Consider the following 10551-nt stretch of genomic DNA (forward strand, 5'->3'; position numbering starts at 1 on the left):
CAAGCAAAACCCCCAAAACAAAGATCAGTTTCCATGCCTTTACTGAAGTTCTGCTTATAATCGTTTGTGTCTGATTATCACATCAGTGTTCAAGTGTAGGTTCTCTGAATCTTCAAGGAACTAGACAAGCTGGTTACAAAGATACTTGTCATAGAATCATACAATAATTTAGGTTAAAAGGGACCTATAGAGATCATCTTGCACAAACCATGCTTGAAGCACAACCAGTTTTATCAGGTTGCTCAGTGAAATAATGGTACCAGATTTTCATATCTCCAAAAGTGAGATTCTACATCCTCCTTGGGCAACCTGTTGCAATATTTGACCAGATGGATAATTTTTTTCATTCTTACAAGGGCTAGAAAATGAACAGTTTTAATCACGCTGTTGCTAGTAATTCATGGTATATTACTATGTATTCTGTAGTATGGTATGTCCATAGCATACTTCAGTTTAATTAACACTCAGTTACTGATAGCTATAGCTTCCCTCATATAAAAAATGACGATCTAATTAAACGTACATCAAATTCAGAAGATTAAATAAACAGTAATTTGTTAAGTCTGTAATACTGCAAGTGAACAGTAAAAGCAGAAAATTAACTCCTTTCCATCATTAGAAACTAGAAGTACCTGAATATAAATCCAATATTCATATCCATATTCATCATAATTCAATCCAATATTCATATATCCATAGTCTAGAGAGCACAAAATCAAATAAAATCATGTGGAATGGTTGTGTTTCAAGCTTAATTGCTATTTACATATATTTTAAGCAAAAAACAGAGATCATATTAATTTTTCCTACTTTTACAGTCTAAGAGTGGAATACACACTAGAGCTTCTCTAGCTTAGAGCATGGCCTCACTAACATCTGACCTGCAATAAACTGCAACAGAGCTGCTGACTGAGTGGCTGAAGTAGTTTCTGGAAAAATGTATCATGAAACTACTTGGACTATAAGGAAGTTTTTGCTTTTAAAAAGCATGGTATTTTAAGATAACCATTAAAAATATTTTTACTGGTTATCAACATACAATCAAAGTACAATGACATCTGTTAATCACTAAGCTTTGTTCCAGTCTTATCAAATCTCTACAGTTAATTTTTCAGTTCCATTTCTGACAAAGAGTGATACACTCATAGAAGAGCTGTGAGCCTCGCGTAACCAGCAGGACAACAGAAAGATAGCTTGAGTGAATTCAAGATCTCCTTCAAGGAGTTGATAATTTAAATTGTGAGGTACTGGAATGGGTTGCCCAGGGAGGTTGTGAATGCTCCATCCCTGGCAGTGTTCAAGACCAGGCTGGATGAAGCCTTGGGTGATATGGTTTAGTGTGAGGTGTCCCTACCCATGGCAGGGGGGTTGGAACTAGATGATCTTGAGGTCCTTTCCAGCCCTAACTATTCTATGATTCTATGGAATTCATGTTTTTGCAGCAGAAGAGCAAAGTAACTTGTGAATAATTCAGAGATTCTATGCATACTTACAAATGTCGTAAATCCATAACTAGACTCAAAATATGTCAAAAACAAACAAAGAACAGCCAAAAAAAGACATGAAATAAACAAAAATACTTACGGGATCTATGCTTTCATCTTCAGATACAAGTCCAAGACCACCACACTTCTGATATATATCTATTAGATCAAGCATACTGCTTCTTGCTAAGAAGGCATGATAGGCTTTTTTCATGTCAGCATAATTATCAGGTTCTTTCATGTTTTCATATGGTAATCCCAGTTTGTCATATAACAAGTATTTCCAAGTTCCCAATAAATCACTAAGCGAGACCGTGAATTCTCCATGGTGCTAATAGAAAAAAGCAAACATTATGTCTTGTATTCAATGTAGTTTTTAAAATAACTTTTAAACAAGCTGCATATATGTATTTAAAAAAAAAAAAAGAAAAAACAAACCTAACCTATTATAATCTCAATAATTAATAAAGCCTTATAGTTGAAGTTCTTCCAGTGCTTTGCCTTTACAGTGAAGTTACATACCAGGTATGTATTAACTTGACCGGTAAGAGACATGTTGACTTTCACAGAACTACTGCTTACACATTTATCTGCAGAAATAGTTTTCAACATGGCACACATTTACATCCCCAAAACAGTGATTACTCTATTACCCTGCTTCAAGCAGTAATCCAGGAAAACATGTCATATCCCAAAAAAAGAACTCTTCTCCCCTGTGCTAGTATAGTTATATTTTAGCATAACATTGATAGTGTTGCTACTTAGATGTAACATACATTAAAGCAATACGTAACTATTACTAGCATCATAACTAACAATAACTAAGAGGATACACTACAACCTTATGCCCAGCTTCTGGCCCATCTCCCTGCAAAAACTATTAATTTAAACTCTGGGTGTCCCTCTGCCTCCTCAACTTCCAAAAAGGAAAAAGAATTACAGCTTATCAGACAACTAGTAGAATTAATACAGGTTAGCAGAGAGTTAATTTAAATTAGCAGATAAAGCAACTATATTTGTGGGAAGCAAAGTAACAACAGCATTTTATATCAATTGAAGAACCTTTCCCTAGTCCAGACAAGAAAACTCAAATGTATCACAAAGTAACTTAAGACACTTCTACCACAGAAGCAGACCTATGACTGTTGAACACATCCCATTCACATGAGCCAGCAGTGTGCACTCAAAAGCCCAGAAAACCAGTTCTGTGATAGGCTGCATCAAAAGGAGCATGACCAGCAGGTTGAAGGTAATCCTGCCCCTCTAGTCTGCTCTTGTGAGACCTCATTTGGAGTATTGTGTGCAGTTCTGGTGTCCTCAACATAAAAAGGATATGGAACTGTTGGAACAAGTCCAGAGGAGGGCCATGAGAATGATCAGGGGGCTGGAGCACCTCCAGTATGAAGACAGGCTGAGAATGTTGGGGCTGTTCAGCTTGGAGAAGAGAAGGCTGCATGGAGACCTCATAGCAGCCTTCCAGTATCTGAAGGGGGTCTACAGGGATGCCGGTGAGGGACTATTCGTTAAGGACTGTAGTGATAGGACAAGGGGTTCAAGTCCAGGCTGGACAGAGCCTTGGGTGACATGATTTAGTGTGAGCTGTCCCTGCCCATGGCAGGGGAGTTGGAACTAGATGATCTTAAGGTCCCTTCCAACCCTAACCATTCTATGAAGTCCCTTTCTTCCCTAACCCTTGAGAGGAATGCTCTGTTGACCTTTGGTGGACAGAAGCAGAAAATGCATCGACAAAAATGTCTAAAAACATGTTTAATTTGTATATTAGTTTCACATATTTTTTCCAAAGGACTTACATCAATATGGGGACATCTGCTATTACTACATTCATATATAGGTGTGTATTAAGTCACAGAATCGCAGAATCCCAAGGGCTGGAAGGGACCTCAAAAGATCATCTAGTCCAACCTCCCTGCAAGAGCAGGGTAACCTAGAGTACATCACACAGGAACTTGTCCAGGTGGGCCTTGAATATCTCCAATGCAGGAGACTCCACAACCCCCCTGGGCAACCTGTTCCAGTGCTCTGCCACTCTCACAGTAAAGAAGTTTTTCCTGATGTTCACATGGAACCTCCTATGCTCCAATTTACACCCATTGCCCCTTGTCCTGTCACTGTGTATCACTGAAAAAAAAAAATAGCTCCATCATCCTGACACCCACCCTTTACCTATTTGTAAACACTGATGAGGTCACCCCTCAGTCTCCTCTTCTCCAAGCTAAAGAGACCCAGCTCCCTCAGCCTCTCCTCATAAGGGAGGTGTTCCACTCCCTTCATCATCTTTGTGGCTCTGCGCTGGACTCTTTCAAGCAATTCCCTGTCCTTCTTGAACTGAGGGGCCCAGAACGGGATACAATATTCCAGATGCGGCCTCACCAATGCAGAGTAGAGGGGGAGGAGAACCTCTCTTGCCCTACTAACCACACCCTTTCTAATGAACCCTAGGATGCCAAAGGCACATTGCTGGCTCATCCACCAGAACCCTCAGGTCCCTTTCCCCTTCACTCCTTTCCAGCAGGTCAACCCCCAACCTGTACTGGTACATGGGGTTGTTCTTCCCCAGGTGCAAGACTCTACACTTACCCTTGTTGAATTTCATCAAGTTTCTCCCTGCCCAACTCTCCAGCCTGTCCAGGTCTCGCTGAATGGCAACACAGCCTTCTGGTGTGTCAGCCACTCCTCCCAGTTTAGTGTCATCAGCAAACTTGCTGAGGGTACACTCAGTCCCCTCATCCAGGTCATTGATGAAAATATTAAACAGCACTGGTCCCAGCACTGACCCCTGAGGGACTCCACTAGTCACAGACCTCCAGCTAGATTCTGTGCCATTGACTACAACTCTCTGCCTTCTTCCTTTCAGCCAGTTCTTGATCCACCTCACTACCTGATCATCAAGCCCACACTTCCTTAGCTTATCTATGAGAATGCTGTAGGAGACAGTATCAAATGCCTTACTGAAATCAAGAAAAAACACATCTACTGCTCTACCATCATCCCTCCACCTAGTTACTTCCTCATAGAAGGCTATAAGGTTGGTCAAACATGACTTCCCCCCTGGTAAAACCATGTTTGCTGCACTTAGAAATGTAAACACTTAATTGTAAAACAGTAAGCCTGTGGTTTTGTTGTGTAGTTCTAAACTGAAAGAAAAAAAAAGAAATAAACTTTTCTTTAAAGGTTATCTCTGCGTGGGAAACTAAGAATGACAGATACTCTATTTAGTCCATAATGTTGCATGTAATTTCATTTATGAAGCAGAAGTAACTAAAGAAACAAAACACAGCATACCTAGCATAGTCAACGGTCACACATGCAAGCAGCAGGGCACAAATGACAGACAAAAAGGTGAAAGTATAACAGCAGATAGGAACAAAGAGTGGAGATGAAATTTACAGAAATTTAAAAACAAGTCATATAACTTACAAAGCCTTATTATTTGAGTCACAGACCAAGTGATGTGCTACTGAAGGAAGTAGGACACAAGCTACATACTATCCAGTTGTGCCAATAAGAAGCTATAGGAGAGAGCAGTTATTGCTGCACTCTAAGAAATAAATAATTAAGTACAAGACATAATCCTATTTGTTTAATGCTTCACATTGTCTTTTTTATATTCAGTAAAATATTGCTCTTTAAACCAAGCAATTCACAGTTGGGGGGGGAGGGCAGGGGGTGGATTAGCTCACTGAGCATCAGACATTTTAAGTAAGATTCCAGTCGGTGGGGTGGGGGGGGGTTATAAGGAACTGCAAGAAATCTGAGCCTGTCTCTTGTGGTTGCCAATAAAGGAAATTAATATATTGACACGGTTAAAGACTGCAACACTGAGAAAGCCAGAAAATCAGTTTCAACCCCTGTAAACTAAGCTATGCATACAAGTAAAGAATTGCATTAAAATGCTACTTACAGAAATGAAAATATAGAGAATTCTGCTACTAATTAGGCTGAACTAATGGTAACAGAGACAAAACACAGGTTTTGAGCTGCAGATTCACACACATATTTCTGGCCTTTAGTTCACAATTTGGTTCTTTATTCACTAATTGTTAACCTGTTTTCCATCATTTCTTGACCACTGACCCCAGACTTCTGTGCTGTTCTCTGGCTTTCCAAAATTCCAGCTAGAAGTTGCAGATCTCCCTACACACCTATACCTTATTATGTTCTCTGCCTATTTTCACCTTGCTCCCAAATCTTGGGTCATTCTTAGCCAATATCCATCACAGTCTCTGTTTTCCCATAGCCATGTTTATTGCAGACCTTTCCATATTACTGTACGCTGCATCCTCCCAGTCCAACTTCCCCTCACCACTTTCTCTTTCATGTGAAATATATGACCTCCTCTTTAACAACTAGGCTCCACATTTTCGTCCACACCCTGCTCTTTGATCAGTATCTAGTCCCCACTTCCAGCTGTTAAACTTTTTCAGCCGAGGTCCTTCTGAGTTAGACATAGGAATACACACAACAAATAATTTTGCAATTGTAGCAAGTTTTCCAGTTTTCACCAAAGAAACAGAGTTCACACTACCAGTATCTAAAGCCTTCCCCAGTAACATGAAAGCAACACCCCCCTATATTTTATGGTCATGCAATTAATTATGTAACATGATATAAATGCCCTGCAACTGAGTAAGCAGGCCTTGCTTTGCTATGGCAGTAAGGGCAGATAACTCCTGTCTAATTAAAAGGGTTTATTTCACTACATTTTCACATTAAGCAACTTTAATCTAGATAAAATTACCTACAAACACCATTAGCAACCGAATACAAAACTAAACACAAAACCATGTCAGGAGCAGTTCTAACAATTTGAGTTGTTCCAGCCCAAGAGATCCCTCCTTCAGGTTCTAACACGCATAGCACAACTTTCCCAAGAGACCTTGTTAAAATATGACTCCAATATCAAAATACTATTTTGATATTGCCTGGACTAAAACCTAGGAGTGAATATGAAACAGTACCCAACACATGTTACTTTCAGAGTGGTCTTTGCTTTCTAATTTGTGCATGGGTTATGACAATTCAGTACTATGAAACTGTATGCTATTATGTAGATTACTAGAATATTGAAATACCATGTATGTTTTCTGAAAAACACCTGTTTTCCACTTCAGCCCCTCAAAAACAACAACAAAAAAAACACAAACAAAAACTATGTAAACATGTCAAAATCCAACTTAAAACAGCAGTAGGTTGGAGAAAAAAAAAGTAACCTTATCTCACTGTGTTTTGAAACATTCCTTCAGGAGTACTAAATTGAAATACAACTTCAATATCAAATCTAATAAATCAAAATCTGTCCTTACCAGATCAAGGACCTGCAGAGATTAACAACGTTTATTAGTGCTGTAAAGATATTTTAAAACCAAGTAAAATTGTACTCTAGATATTAATCTTCATGATCAGGTGCTGTGACAACATATTCTATTACTTATAAAGCAAATTTGTTAAGAGTCTCTGGTTTTAAAAAATAATCTAAAAAATAATGTGGTGTTCTGCAGTAAGCATATGTCAAGTCATTAATAAGTCATTAATAAGGAAGTTTTGCATTAACTTAATCAATTCTCCAAGAACTCATTTTGACACAATTTTCTAGTTTAACCTACATGAGTATTGTGAAGGCATCTGGATCATGGTTCAAATACATCACACTGCATGAAGTACAAATTTAGAATCTTGCAATTCTAATATTTCTGCTGTGATGTTTATTACAGTGGGGATGAATTGACTACTTTTATATTTAATGTTTAGACAAGAGAATCCCATTCTGCACATTTTTCACTGCAAAACTTTTTCTGGTGATGAATGCAATTAGATTAAAGAGTGTTCGTGGAAATATTTCTTTCAAAAATGTTCTGGGTACAGTAGTAGCCGTAATTTTTTTTCTCCTTCTTAGTAGCTGGTGCAGTGCTGTGTTTTTGACTTTCTGCCTGGGAACAGCACTGATAACACCAATGTTTTTAGCTGCTGCTTAATAATGTTTAGTCCAACCAAGGACTTACTCAGTCTCATGCTCTGACAGGGAGGAGGGGAAGCTGGGAGGAAGCAGAGACAGGACAACCGACCCAAACTAACCAAAGAGGTATTCCATACCACAGCAAGTCATGCCCACTAAATGAACTGGGGGTAGTAATCCGGAGGGCTAGATTACTGCTCGGGTAGGACTGGGTATCAGTCGGTGGGTGGTGAGCAGTTGTGTTCTCTTCCCTTGTTATTTCCCTTATCATTATTATTATTATTATTGATGGTAGCAGTAATGATTTGTGTTATACCCTAGTTACTGGACTGCTCTTATCTCAACCCGTGGGAGTTGCATTCTTTCGATTGTCTTCCCCATCCCTCCAGGAACTGGGGAAAGAATGGGGAAATGAGCGAACAGCTGTGTGGTTTCTGAGTGACAGGCTGGGCTTAAACCACAACAAAGAAATACACATCTACCAGTACAAATGGCAATTTTTTTAATAATACATTGTAACTAGGAGACTATGAATGGGAACAGGTTTTCTGTTTTTTTTTTGTTGTTGTTGTTTATGGGTGTTTGGTTTTGGTTTGTTTGCATTTTAGACTTTTTTACCTGAAGATTTGTACTGTGTGTTTAATTTACTATGCAACATTTGGGCAAGTCTTCCAACAACAATCATTTGTTTTAATCAATAAAGCTTACTGATTAAAAAATAAAATAAAATAAAAAATACACCTTTAGATTATCCAAATGACTATTGCAATTGGTCTTATTAGATGAGACACACGCAAAGACCCGACAATATATTGCAACAGATATAATTGCAATATGTCTTTGGTATGTTCCAGGTGACTGCTAATGTTCAGCCATCCAGCTGTGACAGCCACAGTGCCTATTAAATAAGTATTTAAGAGTCACATCTCTTACTTATAATTTGACAAACAATTCATGTACACATGCAATGAAGGGCATACATTTCCTACCTCTTGTGTGTGCACACTCACAATTTACAGATTGTAGGTCTTAATCTGATGAGCTTCAGGAAAAACATCAGCCAAAAATGGACTGCTGTAAGTACAACTCATGTAGCTTATACCAAATCAGTTTTATACTCTTCTCATGTCATTCCCACACATTTTCAGAGTACTCATATAAAAGATGTATCCGAAATACCCTAGTTCTCCCACCCTGATCTACAGCACAGAAGAAACATTTGACACGCTAATATTTAACATTAAAGTTTACAAATCCAACGTTCACTTAAAACACTTCCATCCTCACATCTGTCTTGCAGGTCTTTTTGTAAACCCTGATTCAACAGTGTGCTTAACCATATTAATTTTAGTGCCTTCCTCCATGTAACCCTCAGTTAAAACAACAACAAAGTGACCAAAATGGCCATTTCAAGTAGGCGCCTAAGAAAAAGTCCAGTAAGTGAACCAAGCTCAAGATGTACTAAGTATCAAGAAGATACTGAAAGAATACTAACCTGCTTATTGACTTCAGCCATTGACAGTTGTAGCACCATGATCATGCAGTCTGCTCCACATACAGTAGTCCTTTCAGAGTTTGAAAATAAATGCCATTGTCTTCTGAAACACTTAATTAAGTTTGAAATCTTTTGCTGGAAAGTAATCATTGTCTAGAGTAAAAGATAGAAATAATTAATAGAAATAAAAACAAACATAACTCTGCAAGAGGCCTGTGTGTATCTGCACCTTCCAATAAACTGTGCAAATCCTGTTTCATCCTTTTATAGGTCAAAGTCTCAGGACAAAATCTTCCCACCACTCCAGAAGACTAACAAGACTAGTGCCACCATGCCAAGGCAGCTATGAGGATAAGGGGTTAAAAGTACTTATCTGTGACATGTCTTCATGAAGAGTCTTTACTTTCCTTGTAATACTAAGCCAATACAAACGAATAAACATTATCACAAATATGGCAGTTTGTCTCTGAAAGCAGACAGTCTGAATGCCCTAAGACATCTGCTGTACTATTTGCATTCACTACATATCAAAAGTAGCATCTATCAGAAAGCTTTAAAACTAGAAACAGGACATATAATATTTTTAAGAGCCACTAATAATGACATTTCTAATGGTTTTTGTTGCCTGTATAGTCTATTTTATTTTTTCATTCCATACATCATTATCACCCACATTAACAATGAGTTTCCATAGTAGTTTTGAATTTGACTTCTTCATGATTTGGTCTTTGTCACTTCCTAGCATTTGTCAAGACACACTCACACAAGACTTATTAAAGAAAGAAATTTCTAAAGCTTGTTCTTTTCTGAAACACAGTTCCCAAACAGCACAGTGACAGTAGAAGAACAACACCTACACCTTTTACTTTCAGAACACAAAACGTGCCTTTCCTCTTGTTTCACCTAGCTAAGGCACAGTCTACAGCCAGGGTATTTTGATAATTGGTATAACCAGGAAAAATGATGAAGTGAGAGGGGCAGGAACAACAGGAGACATGAAGTAAGACCATAATAGCACCTGCAATTATTCTCAAAGATGTTTGAAGGGCACAACCTGCTTTAGTATTCAACATTGACATGAACGAAACACGCGGGCCACAGGGGATAAAACAGATGGGCAGGTATATAAGCGCTGGACAAACAAACAAACAAAAAAATCTCTCCAGAAGCTTTTCGCTCTCTGTTTCTGCTCTGAGAGATTTCAACACGACACGACCTGTCACTCGCAGAAAAAACAGCACGAATAAGCCCAAATCCCTAAGAAACAAGCCCGAAATCCTAAACATGAGGAGCCAACATCATCATTACCGCCACCGCCGTCCCTCTCCTCCTGCTGGGGCAGCCTCAGGGTGCCCCCCTCACAACAGTCTCGCTTTGCACAGCTCCCTCACTGAAAGCACCCCAGGAAGCAGCGGCACAACTCCTCCCTGAGAGAGAAATAATGAACACAGACCTTGCAAAAGTCCCGCAATCCTACCAACACACTACTACTTTATTACCGCTGTACCTGCGCGTCTGGAAAGCAGAGTCGCACTCCTGGAGGTTTAAATTTAAACCCTCCGCAGCTGCCCAATGAGAGTTTAGGAGCTGTTGACCCG

At 39.0% G+C, this 10551-nt stretch overlaps 1 protein-coding gene across 1 annotated transcript in view; it reads right to left on the reverse strand.

The window, feature by feature from the left end:
• PARPBP (PARP1 binding protein) overlaps nt 1-10508 on the reverse strand; it is a 51371-nt gene extending 40863 nt beyond the window's left edge. Inside the window, exons 1-3 of the mRNA XM_034063147.1 lie at nt 10461-10508; nt 8954-9106; nt 1585-1815 (exon numbers count right to left, since the gene is read on the reverse strand). Of these exons, the coding sequence (XP_033919038.1) occupies nt 1585-1815; nt 8954-9103 (381 nt within the window). The 5' untranslated portion in view covers nt 9104-9106; nt 10461-10508. The remainder of the gene's footprint in view (nt 1-1584; nt 1816-8953; nt 9107-10460) is intronic.
• Between the last annotated feature and the right edge of the window lie 43 nt (nt 10509-10551).

The sequence above is a fragment of the Melopsittacus undulatus genome, chromosome 5 (assembly GCF_012275295.1).
Source record: "Melopsittacus undulatus isolate bMelUnd1 chromosome 5, bMelUnd1.mat.Z, whole genome shotgun sequence".
NCBI classification, from domain to species: Eukaryota; Metazoa; Chordata; class Aves; order Psittaciformes; family Psittaculidae; genus Melopsittacus; species Melopsittacus undulatus.